The sequence below is a fragment of the Xiphophorus hellerii genome, chromosome 12 (genome assembly GCF_003331165.1).
Source record: "Xiphophorus hellerii strain 12219 chromosome 12, Xiphophorus_hellerii-4.1, whole genome shotgun sequence".
Taxonomy (NCBI): domain Eukaryota; kingdom Metazoa; phylum Chordata; class Actinopteri; order Cyprinodontiformes; family Poeciliidae; genus Xiphophorus; species Xiphophorus hellerii.
The window spans coordinates 26532332-26553470 of record NC_045683.1 but is presented as its reverse complement, the minus strand read 5'-3'; the positions used below and the strand labels follow the sequence as shown (position 1 = coordinate 26553470).

The window sequence follows — 21139 nt, the reverse complement described above, 5'->3', positions numbered from 1 at the left end:
CTTTTCTGAAGTCATATAGTTTAAGGGGTAAGAAAATGTTTGGTTTTGCCAAACAACATGTCATGGATTATTTCTTGCACTACTTCAAACCCTCGAACTATTGTGTTTACCCACAATAAATAACAGCAGCACTTATTTGTTGTTTTTTTTCTCAGTGTCTGAGCGAAATGAAGGACTGCATTTAGTAGCATCTGCAATATAATGGCATGACAATATTTAGATTTCCTCCATCTACTATGTTGTCACCTTCTTAAATTAATGGCCTATAAGTAATTTTTTGCACATAGTAACAACAAAAAAATCACCACCTCTTTCTTTCCAAAAGATGTTTAGGCAAAAATAATAATTTTTGGCTAAAAATGACATAGGCCAGTAAGGTGGCAAGATGTAGCATTAAATTAAAGTGACTTTTAGCGGTCAAACATATTGTGAGAAAACTAACAGCAGGGAGAGTTTTTGAGTTTGAATGAGATTTCATTACTATTATTACAACTTGAAGCAATTTGTTTCAAAAGTGAGGCAAAAACTTCACTTGCTCATGTAAGGAAGAATATTCTAATTCCACTGTTGATGGGAGAAAATATGCCAATTCATGCCCATGTGGATCAAAGTAACAATGCTTGTCAGAACAGGAGCAGAACTGACAAAGTTTGCTTGAACGCTGCCATAACTTTTTTATTTTATTTTTTTCCATTTTTTTCTCCGAAGAGTTTTTGCGGCGCTAGTGTCTCGTTTTTTTTTTTTTTTTTTTCGACAGTAGGCAGACAGGAAGGAGGGTGGAAGACATGCGGCAAAGGTCGTCGGGACCGGGAGTCGAACCCGCGACGTCCGCGTCGAGGACTAAGGCCTCCAAACGTGAGGCGTGCTAACCCCCTGCGCCACCACAGCACGCCCCTTTAGTTTTTTTTAACTGGCAATTAAAAAGAAGGCCTCTTGGCTCTCTAACCCATTCCTCGAATTGTTACGTAAATTTTCCCTCTTTAAACTCAAACTGAATATTGAAATTTTCTATTTCATTTTGGATTCTTAGCCACCTTTTGCCCATTTTCATTCTTTCACGTTCTCCTTTTATAGTTGACATGAAAATTAAGTTAGCTATCACAAGCCACAGTGGTAAAAATGATAAAAAATAAAAATAAAAAAAAAAACAACATTCCTTTAAGAAGACCTGTTTGCGTGGTCATATTCCTGCTACCCACCACTGGCAGCGAATCTGAGCGAGTCGTCCGCTGTGAGAATCCGCATTGTTGAGCAGAGCGGCGATTTAAGACAAGGACAAGGTGTCAACAATGAGAAATCCTTGCGTTGGCTCGACCTCGCAGCTCAGCGGCAATGTGTGGTGACAAGAGGCAGGTGGCTGACGCCTGCCGTAACCGGTTCGGACAGCGCAGGAACACCTGAGTGTTCTTGAATTTCCATGCTCTCAGACCAACTGCTGTCAGTCTTCATTTGGCATCTCGCTGCACCGCCAGAGTCCTAACAAACTGACAAAGGCAAGCTGTGCAGTTTAGTTACCACCTCACCCACACTTCATGACTACACTCGGCTCCCGTGCTTCTGCCGCACACCCTCACTCAAAGCGACTTTTATCCCACTTAGTGACTGAATAAAGATGAATCGAAATCCTAATAGCAATTTAGAGGTTTGCCGTCACTGTATTTCATTAGAGTTGGTTTCTTTGCATTTGCTTTTAAACAAATGCCATGCTTTTCTTTGAGACTTCATTCACAAATATACAGTTGAAATCTGATGTTTAAGGAAACTGCACAGCCTTTTCTTTGTCACTCTGTGATATAGGATGCCAAAATATGCTAAAAAAAAACAAAAACACTGACATTGTTGTCCGTAAGCCCCAACTTGCACCAGACCGCACAAGCAGTCTCCGAAAATTAAGATCTTTGTCCCTGAGAGTACAATGAAACCAAAATCTGTTTTTATATTGCCTTTGGAGTAAAGGCTTATTGCTCTTTAAGTGGCTTCGTGGTTCACGTCAGTCTGGGACTCATTTCTGTATGAATAATGGCACTCTCTTACCAGCTTTATCCAGCAGCTACCCAAGGTCTTTTGCTTTTATTTTCGCACATGGGTGTTTATACTTGCACGCAATTGCTTCAACGGATGAACGTGGCACTTTAAGACTTTTGGAAATTGCATTCAAGGCTCATAAAGTCTCGTGGAGGCCCACAGATCTCTTCCTAATTTGCTGAAATTTGCATTTCACTCAACAGTCTGGCTGAGGCGCTACCTTCACAGTTTAAATGAACGTTTCAGAAGCTTGCTAAGGCCAGACGTCAAACGGTGAAATGTGTTGTTTTCATTAGGTAGTGTAAGCAAATATGTGGTTTTAACTAAGTACATGCAGGAATCAGAGCTTACACTGATTACACAAATCTGCTAAGAAATGTGCATTTGAGAAAAGTCTTCATCAAATTCACAACGCAAAAAAAAAATAGGTAAAGATGTAAGATCTTAGTCATGTGACATATTGTAAAACAGGAATCTAATTATTAAGGACATCTCAGTCTCACTAATAAGTTATAATTCAATAACTTGCCACAAAAATAACAATTTACAGATCTGTTAACATCTTACAGATCTTAACAGGAAATTATTTTTGCTGAAACCCAGCTAAAAATGACTGAAAACAACTAGAGCTTCCAGTGAGTTGCTACAGCTGGAAGTTAAGGCCGTCCTTTTGCTCAGACGTGTATTTTTCTGTTTCTCAGACACAATCTTTGTTTTAAAACTGGCTTCTAAAATGTAATTTATCTAGTTGTTTACGAGCACAAAAAAGAGAAAATCACGATTCAGGATATGATTCAAAAATTTTATTTGATATTTATTGTGGCAGTTAAGATTTTATTGACAATTATGGCTTTGACATAGTTTTAAAGTTGTCGTAGATTTGTTTTAATGTTTTTTTATTTTTTCTATGCCTGCACAATTTACTTTAAGACGAGATGCAGGAGCCCAAGTCAAATTGCCAAATGACTGCTGTCGTTCTCAATTGTCACATTACGCCCATGGAGTCAAAATACTTTTTGCACTATGAGAGAGGTACACTAAATCATCGAGTCAGACGACCACTAGGGCTGCAGTGATTTATTTTACACAAAGTTGGAGCAGAATAGATGCACAAAACGAGTGCTTTGGGCATTATCTTGCATAAAAACTTCTCCTTCAACGAGACAATAGCGTCACATAAAAGATGAACTGTGGCACACAATTACTGCCAAAGAATTAATGGTATTATTTTTGTTTTTATAGGTCAAGCTGTTTACGTGTCATTTCAGATGCGGCAATATCACAACAGCTGGGGGCAGAGGGCAGCCTATTATACACAACCTCGGCCGACTGCTGTTTTCTTTCACTCCTCTCAAAAGGCAGAGAGAATGCAATCAAGGCAGTTGTGCAGATAACAAGCAGCTGACTGACCCTGGCGACTGTGTACAAGATGTACAAGAAAAATGGTGAATAACTAATGGCTGCTGAGCAGGTTTGACGCAGGCTGGGGGGAAATCAAAAATCAGCACACATTATCGGTTTGTTAGTAGTTAAACAGATTTACTTTGTGCCGCTTTCTGATGTTTGTGTAAACTGAATCGACTGCGTATGGATCGCATTTTATGACTTGCAGATGTTTTTAAACTGCAGGGGTTTCCTGTAAAGTTCCCGAGTAAATCATATGTTCAGAATCAGCTTCATTTGCCACGTTTGTGCACACAAACAAGGAATTTGAGTTTGATTCGGCTTTGCTCTCAGTAAAGACATTTTAAATGTAAATATACAGAAAAGGCGAGGTAAAAAAATGTTTTTGTTTTCATGTAAATATGTACAAGCAAATCAGATTAGCCTTCTTTCCTGGAATCTATGAATGGTACCTATGAATTGAATCATCCGGTAACTTCCATTGATCTACTGAGGGACTTTATTAGCCATGATGGAGTTCCCATGAGGGGTGTTATTGGGATGAATAGCCTGCCAAATGTGAATACAAGTGGTGTTTTGTTGGTGGACCTCTGTGCTAGGCGTGGGCTATCCATGCACCATGTTCAAACACAAGATGATTCATAAAAATGTTTGGTAGAAGGTCAACTTGGGTCAAAATTGGCCTGGTAGATGACAGATTCTGGAGTCTTTTAATCAGGCCTGCAGCTACATGTCTTGGACTCTCATGGGCAGAGTCTGTGGCATCAGTAGAGCTGTCAGCTTATCACAATCTGGTTCCGAGTCAGATCCGGGGAAAGGCATAGACTGTTGGACAGACCTGGTCAACCTAAAATCATACTGGAAATATGCCAGTTCCCCCAGTCTTTCACTCAGAAGCTCCTTTAATGTTCTGTTAGATTGGAGACATCCAATCAGAATGAACCATTTTCACAACCTCCACTGCAGATGGAGGAAGTTGTGTCATTGGTCCCTAGAGGAAGCAACCAGTGGCCTGATTGGTGGCTGACAGTACTGGAAGCTGCTATGCAGAATAAAAACACCATTGAAGCCTGGTTGTCTATGATGATTTCTGAAACGTTGGAGAGATACCGGCTCTCCAGATAGATTGCCATTTCTGTGGTGGTTATATCAACCCAAGCATGGCAATAGTTCTGAAAGGCCTAGGAGAAGAACTCTGCGGTGGTCTCAAAGAAGATGTGGAAACCACAACAGGAAAGAAAGACCAATGAGTTTGGTTTGGGGGCTTTTGGTTGGGGAAAGCTGCTGACTCAAACAGTCTATCGACTGGCTGGAGGATCTCCATGTACGTCAATTAAAGGGCTATATAATCCATTCTGAACTGGCAATCAACTCAATTCTAACATGGCAGAATGGCTTCAGTCGTAGCTTTCCTTAGAATATAATGAAAAAAGTGTTTTGGGGGGCTTTTTTGGAATGGGGGCAAAAATCAGTTAACTTGACTTTACCACCTGAAAAAGCTTGAGCAGAGGCCGTCACGACGACACTGAATTCAAACATTAAAAATGACAGCTAAGATGTGATGCTGTCTCTCAAAACCCTGCGCATTCCAAGCAAGCAAAGTGTCACAGTGTGATGACACGGAAGTGACAGCACGATTGTGGATGTGTATGGCAGCATTTCCATCCATGCACACACACACACACACACACACACGGGCGCGCACAAAATGTAGACACGGGAAACACTGATAAAATGCCAAATAGCGGACAGATTCATTTGATAAACGCTGCGTAGGAGGACTTCTTGGCAGCCTACATTCTGAACATGTGTGCAAAAGAGGACGAGGAGCCAACACTCGGAGACTTCAGAGCCTCCAGTAGCTAATGCACAAAATACGTGACAGCAAAATCCACACGGAGCGCGCGGAGAGAAGACTTTGAAGTGCACAGGGGTGGGTGCCCTCTATTCCTCTGATGCTGGAAATCCTAAAAAGCTTTTTTTTTTCCCCCTTCTTCCAGCAACACGACAACATGATTACTTAACACTGCCTCTAGATAATACGAGGAGAAATGAACTATTTTGGCTGTCGCTTTTGACACCGCGCGGATAGGTTCCTTGCGTGTTCTCCTCGCTTCGGGCCCATTCCCACAGGAAGCGGCGCAGACTTCCAGCAGACTGGCACGCCGTGATTGGCTGATGGTGGTGACCGTGGGAGGAAGTTGATTTTTCAGGACACCCAACATAAATCGGATTATCATATAATTGACATGTTTACTGGTGTATTTATAGCTTCCACTTGGCTTGAAAGTGGGGAGCATGGCTACAGTCACACAGCACAATTACATTTGAGGATAAGACTGCTGGGTACACATGCCCACACCGGCACACAAATCTGATTTAAGTCAATACAGGCCTCAACAAATTTAACATGGTTGCAAATTGTTGCCATTTAGTGAATGAGCCCTTTTTATTGTAAATGCAGGGGCTTGATTTGAGTATTGTGCTTAAATAAAAGTACTAATATTCCACAGTGAAACTACGTAAGTGGATGTTTTGTTGAAATACACCTAAGATATTGAATGGTGAGAGACGAAAAAAGACTTGGTGGACTTGCAATTACCATTAGATTATGAGTTCTTCTACACTGATGAAAAATACAACTGTTTTTGTTTAGTTTGAGTTGATTGGACTGCAGTTTTTTGGTGAACCGTCACTGCTTGAGAGTGTTTCCATTCATTCCAGATTATTTCTTTAATGATGACACAAATAAAATAACAGAACTTCTCAGGGAAAACAGCAATGTCTGAGTTTTCCCATTAGCCTTTGCACTTTCAAAGTGTTTGGAGCAATCTCACTTTCATCATCTGCATGGAAGTGCAGTGTATTATTGGTGTGCAATACTGGGAATTCTGGTGTTGATCCGATACAAAGTAAATACAGAGACAGTATCGCCGATACCAATACTGATACAATACATTTTTCTTTAAATGAATAATATGATGTTTCGACTTCATTCAGTTGATTTTGACTGTGATAAAATAAAAGACAAAGATTTTAGGCAAATAAATTTTTTTTATCAACTACATACAATATAAAAGAATGTAACATTATAGAAATAAAATAATAAAATAATTCCCAAATTGCCTTCTCCAACACACAACCATTTTCCATAATAACTGAGTCTGTAATACTATTTTTCCATTCAATAGTAAACACAAGAGGGTTGTTATATTAATCATATTTAAATTTCACATTTGAGATATATAGCTATACACAAGAGTAGTTTTGAGTTCCAATTAAAAAAACGTTTTTTCTGTCTGAATAAAAAATATTAGTTTAATTGGTCTGCTAAAATTGCATCTCTGTTCACAGATTACACAGTAAAAGCATTTCTTTATGAGGGAGATAGCTTTGATATTCCCTTTTTTTTTTTTTTAGAAAATGAAGTTTGTGGATTAAATGTCATTATTGCTAAGGTAAATCGTTTGAAATATACATTAAACAGAATGGCTGAATGTCATGTTGCACATTTTCTATGTTTGTGTAAGAAAAGCAATAAAATTGTGTTACATTCTAAATCAGAATGCAAAATTATATAAATAATTTCACCAAGAAGACTCTCGCTTTGAAAAAAAACACATATTAACATATTAATAATTTTGTACATATTAAAAAATCTGTTAATTAAAATACAGGGATTTTTATTTTTATTACATCTTTTTTTTTTTTTTAGTATTCAGTTAATAAATTGGCGTAGACGACTGGTGTGGACGACTCCGGCTTTGTAAAACTTATCAGTTCTGTGCATGAAAATGCTCCGTGTTATCACCCAGCCAGCATGCATGAGTGGGCCCCACTTGGGTTTGTTGTGGGCTACATGGGTAATGAGTGGGCATGGGTTTTATCTGGGCAAACTGCATGAGACACATATGGTTAACGTAGCATGGGACCCATATGGGCTGGCCCATATGGGCTAAATGTATGGGCCCTATTTAGCAGTAATGTGGGCTAACTGGGAATGGGACAGAAATGGGCTACACTGTGTGGGGCCCTTATGGTTTCACTATCATGGACCCCACATAGGAAGCCCATGTGGGTTGACCACATTGAACCCACTTGACATAAGCATGGGCTGACCGTACATGGGTTGGACCTGGGCGTGGATATGTAGGCCCTAGTCCTTTTTTATGTGGGCTAACTGGGAATGGGACAGAAAGGGGATACACTGTGTGGGGCCCATATGGTTTCACTATCATGGACCCCACATAGAAAGCCCATGTGGGTTGACCACATTGAACCCACATGACATAAGCATGGGCTGACCGTACATGGGTTGGACCTGGGCGTGGATATGTAGGCCCTAGTCCTTTTTTATGTGGGCTAACTGGGAATGGGACAGAAAGGGGATACACTGTGTGGGGCCCATATGGTTTCACTATCATGGACCCCACATAGAAAGCCCATGTGGGTTGACCACATTGAACCCACATGACATAAGCATGGGCTGACCGTACATGGGTTGGACCTGGGCGTGGATATGTAGGCCCTAGTCCTTTTTTATGTGGGCTAACTGGGAATGGGACAGAAAGGGGATACACTGTGTGGGGCCCATATGGTTTCAGTATCATGGGCCCCGCATAGAAAGCCCATGTGGGCTGACCACATTGAACCCACATGACATAAGCATGGGCTGACCGTACATGGGTTGGACCTGGGCATGGATATGTAGGCCCTAGTCCTTTTTTATGTGGGCTAACTGGGAATGGGACAGAAAGGGGATACACTGTGTGGGGCCCTTATGGTTTCACTATCATGGACCCCACATAGGAAGCCCATGTGGGCTGACCACATTGAACCCACTTGACATAAGCATGGGCTGACCGTACATGGGTTGGAGCTGGAAATGGACATGTAGGCCCTAGTCCATTTTTTATGTGGGATAACTGGGAATGGGACAGAAAAGGGCTACACTGTGTGGGGCCCATATGGTTTTAGTATTGTGGGCGCAAAATGGGAAGCCCATGTGGGTTGACCACATTGAACCCACTTGACATAAGCATGGGCTGACCGTACATGGGTTGGACCTGGGAATGGACATATAGGCCCTAGTCCATTTTTTATGTGGGCTAACTGGGAATGGGACAGAAACGGGCTACACTGTGTGGGGCCCATATGGTTTTAGTATTGTGGGCGCAAAATGGGAACCCCATGTGGGTTGACCACATTGAACCCACTTGACATAAGCATGGGCTGACCGTACATAGGTTGGACTTGGGTGTGGATATGTAGGCCCTAGTCCTTTTTTATGTGGGCTAACTGGGAATGGGACAGAAAGGGGATACACTGTGTGGGGCCCTTATGGTTTCAGTATCATGGACCCCACATAGGAGGACCATGTGGGCTGACCACATTGAACCCACTTGACATAAGCATGGGCTGACCGTACATAGGTTGGACTTGGGTGTGGATATGTAGGCCCTAGTCCTTTTTTATGTGGGCTAACTGGGAATGGGACAGAAAGGGGATACACTGTGTGGGGCCCTTATGGTTTCACTATCATGGACCCCACATAGGAAGCCCATGTGGGCTGACCACATTGAACCCACTTGACATAAGCATGGGCTGACCGTACATGGGTTGGACCTGGGAATGGACATATAGGCCCTAGTCCATTTTTTATGTGGGCTAACTGGGAATGGGACAGAAACGGGCTACACTGTGTGGGGCCCATATGGTTTTAGTATTGTGGGCGCAAAATGGGAAGCCCATGTGGGTTGACCACATTGAACCCACTTGACATAAGCATGGGCTGACCGTACATGGGTTGGACCTGGGCGTGGATATGTAGGCCCTAGTCCTTTTTTATGTGGGCTAACTGGGAATGGGACAGAAAGGGGATACACTGTGTGGGGCCCTTATGGTTTCAGTATCATGGACCCCACATAGGAGGACCATGTGGGCTGACCACATTGAACCCACTTGACATAAGCATGGGCTGACCGTACATGGGTTGGACCTGGGCGTGGATATGTAGGCCCTAGTCCTTTTTTATGTGGGCTAACTGGGAATGGGACAGAAAGGGGATACACTGTGTGGGGCCCATATGGTTTCAGTATCATGGGCCCCGCATAGAAAGCCCATGTGGGCTGACCACATTGAACCCACATGACATAAGCATGGGCTGACCGTACATGGGTTGGACCTGGGCATGGATATGTAGGCCCTAGTCCTTTTTTATGTGGGCTAACTGGGAATGGGACAGAAAGGGGATACACTGTGTGGGGCCCTTATGGTTTCACTATCATGGACCCCACATAGGAAGCCCATGTGGGCTGACCACATTGAACCCACTTGACATAAGCATGGGCTGACCGTACAGGGGTTGGAGCTGAAAATGGACATGTAGGCCCTAGTCCATTTTTTATGTGGGCTAACTGGGAATGGGACAGAAACGGGCTACACCGTGTGGGGCCCATATGGTTTTAGTATTGTGGGCGCAAAATGGGAAGCCCATGTGGGCTGACCACATTGAACCCACATGACATAAGCATGGGCTGACCGTACATGGGTTGGACCTGGGCATGGACATGTAGGCCCTAGTCCTTTTTTATGTGGGCTAACTGGGAATGGGACAGATACGGGCTACACTGTGTGGGGCCCATATGGTTTCAGTATTGTGGGCCCAACATGAGAAGACCATGTGGGCTGACCACATTGAACCCACATGACATAAACATGGCCGTACATGAGTTGGACCTCGACAAGGAAATGTAGACCCTATAGATTTTTATGTCAGTGAATGGTACAAAACTGTGGAACATCTTAATAGACAATGTGGTTAACCTGTAACTTTCAAACTTTTCACTATATGTCAAAAGCAAAAGCTGCTAGAGCAAGAACATAAAAATTTGGAAAGAAAATTACCCAAAATATCAGATTGATGGTCTTGCCAAGGCAATTTGTACTCAGTTGGCCTCTAATGGAGTTGATATAAAGTGTAGAAGCAATTGCATAAGCTTTTCTGTCAACAGAAGGAAAAACTTTCCTTGGATGGTTACCTCGTCTTGGAAGTCACCATGGTGTATTGTATTTGAATCTAAAACATGCTCACTATGTGATCTCTGTGTCTGGCTCATTTACTAACACCGACATGACACTAGGCTTCCAAAAAGACCAGGATATTGCCATTAAAAAAATAATGCTTCAATGCTTTATTTTTTAAAACAGTTCAGTATTGTTCTTACTACACTTTGAACCCCTAACGGTTTTTCTTTTTATTATTTACACTAGAACAGTCCAGTCCAGTCTGGATGTGATTTTTGTGACATAATCTGTTTTAAATATGCACCATGTATATGTAATCTTCTGCTCACTCAAAATTAGGTTCAGATCTGGACTTTTCACCTTGCTTTTTTTTTTAATCCAAAGGGTTTATTGCAGCTTTTTCACAACAGGATTTAATTCTTATTTGGAGAAATTGTTCAGATCAGACCATTGTGAAAAATATTACAAAATGTTTAGAAAATAAATTTAAACAAAACTCATTATCAAGTGAAAGACTAAAATTTTGAGCATCGCGATCTGTTTCATATATCTGCAAACATTTTCCAAGTTGTCAGCATAAATAAAATGAAATAAAAACTTAACATTTCTATTAATGATTAATTTTATATATTTTAATCTGGTTGCAATGATCTTTTTAATCTTTTTATTGCTCTATTGCAGCGATGTCAAACTCTAGTCCTCAAGGGCAGGTGTGCTGCAGCGTATAGATGAGCCTCTGCTGCACCACAACTGAATAAAATAATTAGTTCATTAAGGCTCTGGAGAACCGATCTACACAAGGAGGAGGTCATTAAGCCATTTCATTCCAGGGTTTTGTACATGTGGCTCATCTACAGGCTGCAGGACATCTGAGGACTGGAGTTTAACACTTGTGCTCTTGGCACCTTTGCTAATAAAGATTGGTGAATTGAAGTAGGCATTTTACACATCCGCGAAAGAAAATAGTTTCAAAGAACATTTGAATAAGGAGGACGACAATATTTATTTATTTTTGTTTGAGCACGTTTTTGAGTGTTACATCGGTTTTACATTTGTTAAACCGATGTAACACTCTCAAAATTAATCTTGAATTTCTTGGAAAACGTAAAATTAACTGCGGATGGATATGCGGTTTCACACTCCAACGTATTCTCCTCATCAGTCTGTTTGCGCGGAGTCTGCAGGTTGGCTGTCCTACGAAACAATCTGTAAGTACTTCTCTTCTATCTGTTTTACCTGCATTATATCAAATTTTAGGGAGATTTTAAATCCCCAGTTAAAGAAATGTGCTGGTCGTAACAGATTGGATGACCGGCGTACCCCAAAAGATTATTTATGTTTTTTTTTTTTTTTTTATCCTTTCCTGTGACAGTTTTTTCTGATATTGTTAAAACACACACAATAAGTTATCTACCATCATTAAGATAAGAATATTTTGGTGCAGAGCGATTTCAAACTCCGTATTGTTTTGGGCCAGAACATTTTCAAATATTGCGGCGCCATTATTTGCTGAGCTACCATTGGTTCATTTGAGCGCTAACGCAGCAGAATAAATTCGGTTCACTAAAGAATCTAAGTTGCTAGCAGAATTTGTTTCAGTGTCTTGAGACAATAAAACCACTTGCATGATTTAAAAAGAGTAACTGTTGTGATTTCATTCTATGTACATGAGCTTTTCATGTACATGAGTCTCATGCATGCTAGCTTGGCTGGGACCCACCCATGCAAGGGTGCTTTTTTTAATTATTATTATTTTTTTTTTTAATGAAACTGCATTGAATCGTTTTGTTTTGGGCGAGATTGGTAATGAGTGGGCATGGGTTTTATCTGGGCTAACTTCATGAGCCCCATATGGTTAACCTAAAATGGGAGCCATATTGTTGACCCATTTGGGCTAAATGTATGGGTCCTTTTCAGCATTAATGTGGGCTAACTGGGAATGGGATAGAAATGGGCAACACTATATGGGGCACATGTGGTTTCAGTATATTTGGCATAAAAGCTTTTTTTGTAAATAGGATGAAGGTATAGTAAATATTTTTAAATCCTTTTTTTTATTTTGTAAGTGACACTTTAAAGTGTTTTGTTCTGCCAGAGTTTGTTTCAATCTGCACAGTTTTGTGTTCTTCAGTGGCCACTCCTGAATCAAAGATTGAAAGATGAAGAATTCTTTTTGTTGTTTTTGCAATATTTTAAGTGTAGCTCTTGTTCTTTAATACGTGCAATATTTTAGGAGTGATTTCTTAGTGATTTTCTAAACTGCTCTTAGGATTAATACTACTGTCTTGTCACAGTACTATACACAGTAAATGAGGATAATTGCATTAGTGAAACTGTTCAGTGTTTACAATATATGGCTACAGTGAGTACTCTATACCAAGAGTCTCAAACTCCAGTCCTCGAGATCCGGTAAACTGCAGTTGTTGGATGTGCCACAGGTACAAAACACTGGAATGAAATGGCTTAATTACCTCCTCTTTGTGTAGATCAGTTCTCCTGAGCCTTAATGACCTAATTATTCTATTCAGGTGTGTTGCAGCAGAGGAACAGCTAAAGGTTGCAGGACACCTGCCCTTGAGGACTGGGGTTTGACACCCCTGCTCAATACATAGGCTGTTTTGCCTTAATATTATTTTTTGGAGAAGCCCAAATGTTATATTAACTGCATTATGAAAATATATTTCTTTGCAGACTTGAAGAGCACGAAACTGTGAAGATCACCCATCAACGATTTGAAAAAGGTAGTTTTATAATTTTTACTTTCATAAGGTTTTGGGAATTAAATGTTTTGTTGCAATTTTATAACCATTTTATCAGGCAAGCTTTATGTACAAATTACTACTTCTGCCAAAACTGACAATAAATAAGACTCTATAATAACATTACACTTAGGAAATTCCTTAGTCATGGGTACCAGAGTTTGTTTCAGAAGTGGGGTACCACTTCTGAAGAGTGGTACCCCATGAATGTTAACATTTAGAATTAAAATATGAACTGAAAGATGAGTCATTTAACAACGGTTAGGTTATTGCTTTTGCCACTGTAAAAGATCTAATCGATAATGCTTTAAATTACACCAAGGCAATTATAAATGAGTTTAACATTAATTTTGTCAATGTGCTTTCAAATTTGTCTGGAGAAATTAAGCAATCTGTAGAAAAAAGCAATTTTAAGTAGATTCATAGAAACAAATGCAATATTTCTCAGTGGCGTGTGCAAGAGTGACATGATGCAAGTTATAAATTTTCAAAATAAAGAAATCCCTGGCTGCACAGTGGCGCAGTTGGTAGCACTGTTGCCTTGCAGCAAGAAGGTCCTGGGTTCGATTCCCGGCCGGGGTCTTTCTGCATGGAGTTTGCATGTTCTCCCTGTGCATGCGTGGGTTCTCTCCGGGTACTCCGGCTTCCTCCCACAGTCCAAAAACATGACTGTTAGGTTAATTGGTCTATCTAAATTCTCCCTAGGTGTGTGTGTGTGTGTGTGTGAATGGTTGTTTGTCCTGTATGTCTTTGTGTTGCCCTGCGACAGACTGGCGACCTGTCCAGGGCGTACCCCGCCTCCCGCCTGGAACGTAGCTGGAGATGGGCACTGGCAACCCTCCCGACCCCATTAGGGACAAGGGTGAACAGACAATGGATGGATGGAAGAAATCCCTTGACACAAATCAGTGTTGAAACAATCTTTAAATTTATAATCAAAATTGAATTATTTTCTAGATTTTGCTAATTACGTACTTAATCAAGTATTTTTTTTATTTATATACTTGTTGCCAATATTTGAATAAGCAGTGCACTGAGTAATAACTGGATAACCAGTTGCATTAGTATCATAAAAACTGTGACATCTGAGACATATACATTTATTTTATGATTCAGGGATGTTGTCTTTACTCAGGTTGTTTGGTTGTTGCACTTCTTGTGAAATATAAATTTTAATTCCATACTAATTTTACATCCTGAAAACTCAATTTGTCCTTGCTTATCACCTTTTAAATTTCAACTAACACATAAAGTACCTTTAATAGTAAAATTCTTATGATTAATTATTGTGTTAAATAAAAAAGCATTTGGCAAAGACAAAATTATATTTCAGTCTTTAGACAAGTATTCTATCATTCCGTAGTAAATAGCCATCTTAAAATGTGCTTTGTTTGTGTTTTTACAGATTTAAAAAAATGGATTATTATTGTAGTTCTCGGACAAAAAGAAGACGAATTAAAGCCAAAGTTTCTGAGCATTTAAAGTTTTTGGAAGACTTCAAGGTCAAAAGTGGCACATTTTCTGATTTGGATTATGCTTCGGAAGTGGACAACCAGATTTCCAGTGAAGAGTGGAACTTTGAAGCTCATTTGAGTGAAAAAGAGACTGATGCAGAATTTGAAGATGAACATGAAGAACAATCAGTTGCTGGAAGAAAATTTACTGCCAGTAGCATTGAAATAGATTTGAACAGCACGTCTGAAGAAATTGATCGCACACGTACACTTAAAGTAAAGCTTGCTGATTGGGCAGCAAATCGAAATATCTCACACAGTGCATTGACAGAGCTGCTACATATTTTAGTGCACTATGGTTTGGATTTACCCAAGGATTCTAGAAGTCTTTTGTCAACTCCCAAAACCTTTGAAGTGAAAGAAATGGGACATGGTATTTACCATCATTTTGGACTGGCTAAGACACTAACTTCACAGCTTTTAAATGACTCTCATCTTTCAGTTGATACGTTGACTCTCCGGGTGAACATTGATGGCTTACCACTCTTCAAAAGTTCAAAAATGGAGTTGTGGCCTATTTTGGCCATGATTAAGGAATTTCCAAAATCTGGTGTGTTTATCATTGGCTTGTATGCAGGTGTGGCCAAGCCTGACTCTGTCACGAAATACTTGAAAGAGTTTATTGAAGACCTGAAGTCAATAACTCAAGAGGGTTTGAATTACAGAGGAAAACATTTTAATGTTGCACTTCCAGATGCCTTCATCTGTGATGCACCTGCTCGGGCATTTTTGAAATGTATCAAAGGTCATTCTGGCTACAGCTCTTGTGAACGCTGTGTAGAACATGGAATTTACATGGATAAGAAGGTTGTGTTTCCTGATTGTACAGCACCTCTACGAACAGATGAAACTTTTGAACTTTTGACAGATGAAGACCACCATCATGGAGTTTCACCCTTGCAGCAGCTTGGTGTAGGAATGGTGTCAAGCTTTGTGCTTGACTATATGCATCTGGTTTGTTTAGGACATGTTAAAAAAGTTATAAGTTTGTGGATCAAAGGACCTTTAAGGTGTCGTCTGTCTGCAGTTACCATTTCAATTATTTCTAATCACTTGAAATCAGTGAGAGATCACCTTCCTAGAAATTTTTCTAGAAAACCACGTTCACTGATGGAGTACAGTCAATGGAAGGCAACAGAATTCAGACAATTTCTGTTGTACACTGGCCCAGTGGTTCTTCAAGGACGACTATCAGCACAAATGTACAACAACTTTATGTTGCTCTCAATAGCAATGACAATTCTTCTCAGTCCTGTTTTGTGCTGTAAATACTGTGGCTATGCTGGAAAACTGTTGAAGTGTTATGTTACCAATTTTGCGAAGTTGTATGGAACAGAACACTTGGTCTACAACACCCACTGTCTCATACATTTAGCTGATGATGCCAGAAAATATGGTGCCTTGGACAATATTTCATGTTTTCCCTTTGAAAATTATCTTGGGACATTGAAGCGACTTGTACGAAGACCCCAAAATCCTCTCCAACAAGTCGTCCGGCGTTTAGCTGAAAAACCCATTCTGGGAGAAGATGGAAGACAGAGTAAAGCTCAAATTCCACATTCATGTGGTCCAACTCTCCCAGACTTTCCTGCTCACATGCAGTTCAGGCAGTACAGACATGAGGGAACCGTCATATCATGTTGTGTAGGAGATAACTGTTTTGATGTTGAGGGCAGAGTTGCTGTAATAAGGAATATAATACAGTTGTTATCTGGAGCCATGTACACTGTGTGTCAATTTTATGAACAACAAGACTGTTTCTGCAGATACCCTATTGATTCATCTTGTCTAGGAATCAGAACTATGACACAACTTTCTGACCATCTTTATGGTGTACCGGTGACAAGCCTGACAAAAAAACTGGTAGTCCTTCCTTTGCGGAACGGTCATGTTGTTTTTCCTCAGTTACATGACCACTAATTTACTTAATATGAACTTCCAGCATGTCCTTCAGCGTCGTGGAATTCATTGAAGAATCAACAGAGGGAAAGAAGTTGGTGGATATTATCCCATCATGTTGGTTTACTGATGCAAACAAGATTCAGTGCTTCTGGCCAGCAGGCCTTGGTATAAATGTCACTAAAGCAGTAAAGCAACAACTACAGCCAGATGCTTCATGGAAGATATGCTGTGTGCGTGTTCTTGGAAATGCAGGTGACAAACATTTACTTGTATGAAAATTTTGAAAACGTGAGCTTTAGATTTACAAATGTGTTAATCCTTTTTTTTAAAAATTCTTTTCTAAAGACTGCTATGGAGAAGCACGACGAAAGCTTGCAAGGGCAGAAGCAACATCAGATCTTCAAACAGATAATGATATCCCAGAAAAGCGACGTAGAAGGTAGTGTGGAACAGGGACTTATGTAACACACAACTCTAAACCTTCTGTCTTCCTAGTTGTCATTTGAGCCGCTTTCAATTCCTTTACCCATTTGGTTCTCTTTGCTTTACTTTTTTTCTCATCCTTCAGGACTTAAAGGAACAACATATTTGTAAGAATGGAAAATTACACAGGAAAAAATGCTACTACTTGTGAGCTTTACTATAGATTTTGCCACATTCCTACTTTAAATGAACTAGATTACTGTTTTTTTAACCATATTGGTTGTCATAGGTTCAACTGTAACGTTTTATCTTTTGGATCTTATTTCTGTATCTCTCACAGTTAACTTGAAATAAAATAGTTAAATTGCTCACTAGACTAGCCTTTTTGGTTTGTTTTTTTTACCAACTTTTACCACTTGTTAAATTCTGATTTATCATTTCAGATCCTCCCACAAATGGGGCACATTTTCTTCAAGTGAAGACAGTGTGAACTCCTCAGAGAATGAAGTTCCACCTTCTCCTCCCTTGGAACTTACTACAGTTGGATCTGCCTCAAAAGTGTGTAGTCTCGGTGTGTCCAGAAAGAGAAGCCCCAGCACAACTCCAAATCTGAGAAGCCCCAGCACAACTCCAAATCTGAGAAGCCCCAGCACAACTCCAAATCTGAGAAGCCCCAGCACAACTCCAAATCAGAGAAGCCCCAGCACAACTCCAAATCAGAGAAGCACAACTGCAAGTCTTTCTATGAGTCCTGGGACTTCTTTGAGCAGGAGCAGCTCCAGCTTGGGAGAGGCTATGTTTACTAGGCTGGTTACACTTCTTGAGGAGGTTAGAGAAACACAAAAACTGCACGGACAGTTGTTGAGTACCTTGCTGAGACAGAAATCTGCTTCACCACCGGTTGAACCACCTGAAGGAGCTGTTTTTCCAATGTGTACAATCAATGATGTCCTGGGCATGAATGAGAAGCTGGGTGACTCAGACTTCATGTCTGGAGTTGTAAGTTAAAATTTTGTTCCTTAAAAATTAACATTAAATTAGCCCCATTGCAGTAAGCAATTAACTAATGACATGATAAATTAAAACAAATTCCCATAATTTATAATTTTTCTGTTTCTACTAAAAACTGCTTGACAAGTATTCAGTCTGGTGTTTAGGTCTCAACTTGCCATTTTTTTGAAGTACACATTTGTTTACAAAGACTTCATAATTGGATATTTAAATTGTCTTCCAGTTGCAATGCTCATTGTTCATTAGAATTCAAAGTTTATCAATCTTTGAGAATGTGTTCTTACTATTATATTATTTGAAAATGGTTGTAAAACATTTAATCACAGTAACTTCTTGGAATTTATTGTCCAGAAAAATTTATTGTGACAGGCCTCCCTTAAATTGATGCATAAATTAATTGGCATTTTGTCCATGTATAAAATTAAGCATATAAGCTATATATGTGTGAAACAATAACAAATCAATTAATAAAAACTAAATTGCATCCTGATTTTCAAATGTTGTCTTGCAATTGTCATTATATTTAAGGTTGCCATGGTTGCAGAAATTGGAGGAGCATCCTTGGATGACGCAATACGACGGGCTATGCGATTCCTGATGTCCCATGAATTAGCAGTCCAGTTCAACCTGTTTGGCCGACATGGGAAACACCAGTTCCGGGACCTGCGTCTCTTTGATGTTGTGTATGGTAAATATCAGTTTTTATGGTCAGAGTAACTTTTCTTTTCACTTTTTTTCCTTAAACATTTGTTAATTTATTTTGTTTGTCATATGCCTTTTGTTTATTTGTAGTAATCTTTTGGTTTTATTCACATAGTGTTCTTTCACTCAAGAACTTTTGATAGCTGACAAAAATTTTAAATATTTGTATTTCAAACAATACAAAATAACTATAGAACCTTTCTTATATCAGTATAAGAAAGATATAGATGGATATTTTCAATTTGAACTAAGAATCTAGTGTGTGTTCATAATAATAAAGACTCGAGTGCTTTTATTTTGGCAGATCTTTGCAAGCATTTTTGCCCCATGAAGGGGGAGAGGCAAATGTCATGAATGTTACATTGTACTAAAGTAAAATGCTAATACAGTTTCTACCTTTGCTTGTTATTTTAGGGGCACTTAAAAGAAATGGTTCCATCGTTGGACTCACACATAAAGATGTGGAAAAGGCACTCTCAAAGTGGTTCACTGGAGCCCGTGACAGAGGTGGGAATAGGAGAGTTAGAGCAAGTAGGGAGGCTGCCAGTTCTCACTCTGGTGGGCAGGTCTTCCAAGAAGGACAGTTACAATAATATGCGAGCTTTCAAGTGTAAGCATGCATGCAGGTTATTCTAAAATGTTTTGTGAAAGGTGTGTGTATGTACCAGTAAACAAGTTTGTTGTTCAAAAATGCCATGTGAACAATTTTGTAGATTTTTAATTTTTTTTTGTTGTTGTTGTTTAAGAGCGCCATTTGTGCTTGTGGCACCTTTTGCTTTGTTAATTAAGTTCTAATAATTGCTGAGGTATAAAATAACTTCTGCTTACAAAATAAAAAGCCTTGACCAAAGGAAATTTCTTTTTTTCTCTTTAAACAAATTTTGTGATAAAGCATTTTAGGACTTTGGTTTGTTTAAGACTGCATATCTATGAATGTTATTCATTTCAAGGTTAGGTGAGAACAACCCCATTGTTCCTATAAGGATTAAGGCATCTGGTTCCCACTGAAAACCCAGTCAGGGCCTGTAAACCATTATGGGCTAAAGCATATGGGCCCATCATGGAAAATGTGGAACTACTAATTTGTTACCCATATTCTAGCCCAGTTCAGACCCAATTGGGGCCCAGGTAAATATTCCTGAAAGCACCCTAGTGGGCCACAGATGGGCCTCGTGTAAGTTAACCATCTGGGCCCCACTGAAAACCCAGTCAGAGCCCATTAAAATCTACCTGGGCAAACCCATGTCGGGCCACCATGGAAACCGTGGACAAACCCACTTGTTACCCATATTCTAGCCCAGTTCAGACCCAATTGGGGCCCAGGTAATTATTCCTGAAAGCGCCCTAGTGGGCCACAGATGGGCCTCGTGTAAGTTAACCATCTGGGCCCCACTGAAGACCCAGTCAGAGCCCATTAAAATCTGCCTGGGCAAACCCATGTGGGGCCACCATGGAAACCGTGGACAAACCCACTTGTTACCCATATTCTAGCCCAGTTCAGACCCAATTGGGGCCCAGGTAATTATTCCTGAAAGCACCCTAGTTCGCCACAGATGGGCCTCGTGTAAGTTAACCATCTGGGCCCCACTGAAGACCCAGTCAGAGCCCATTAAAATCTACCTGGGCAAACCCATGTGGGGCCACCATGGAAACCGTGGACAAACCCACTTGTTACCCATATTCTAGCCCAGTTCAGACCCAATTGGGGCCCAGGTAAATATTCCTAAAAGCACCCTAGTGGGCCACAGATGGGCCTCGTGTAAGTTAACCATCTGGGCCCCACTGAAGACCCAGTCAGAGCCCATTAAAATCTGCCTGGGCAAACCCATGTGGGGCCACCATGGAAACCGTGGACAAACCCACTTGTTACCCATATTCTAGCCCAGTTCAGACCCAATTGGGGCCCAGGTAAATATTCCTAAAAGCACCCTAGTGGGCCACAGATGGGCCTCGTGTAAGTTAACCATCTGGGCCCCACTGAAGACCCAGTCAGAGCCCATTAAAATCTGCCTGGGCAAACCCATGTGGGGCCACCATGGAAACCGTGGACAAACCCACTTGTTACCCATATTCTAGCCCAGTTCAGACCCAATTGGGGCCCAGGTAATTATTCCTGAAAGCACCCTAGTGGGCCACAGATGGGCCTCGTGTAAGTTAACTATCTGGGCCCCACTGAAGACCCAGTCAGAGCCCATTAAAATCTACCTGGGCAAACCCATGAGGGGCCACCATGGAACCCGTGGACAAACCCTTTTGGGACCCATATGACAGCCCTCTTTTATCCCATATGGGGCCCACCTAGGTATGCTGGCTGGGCAGCTATAATTAGCTGGTCATCAGAGTGTAATTGCCGAATTCGCTGTCTCACAAAGG

The 21139-nt window shown here is 40.5% G+C and overlaps 1 protein-coding gene across 12 annotated transcripts; it reads left to right on the top strand.

The window, feature by feature from the left end:
• The first annotated feature begins 10482 nt into the window (after positions 1 to 10482).
• Positions 10483 to 19982, top strand: LOC116729148 (uncharacterized). 12 transcript variants are annotated; one of them, XM_032577503.1, is made up of 5 exons: positions 14616 to 16882; positions 16976 to 17069; positions 17497 to 17881; positions 18593 to 18752; positions 19181 to 19982. In XM_032577503.1, exons 1-5 carry the CDS (start codon positions 16672 to 16674, stop codon positions 19357 to 19359), a joined length of 1029 nt encoding a protein of 342 aa, XP_032433394.1. In that variant the 5' UTR covers positions 14616 to 16671; the 3' UTR covers positions 19360 to 19982. The 12 variants fall into 12 exon arrangements, 2 of the variants coding, with proteins under 2 accessions (XP_032433394.1, XP_032433393.1); XM_032577502.1 differs by having other exon boundaries at positions 17497 to 18052; XR_004341089.1 differs by adding an exon at positions 10483 to 13196 and having other exon boundaries at positions 16817 to 16882; positions 16976 to 18752.
• Positions 19983 to 21139: the final 1157 nt, after the last annotated feature.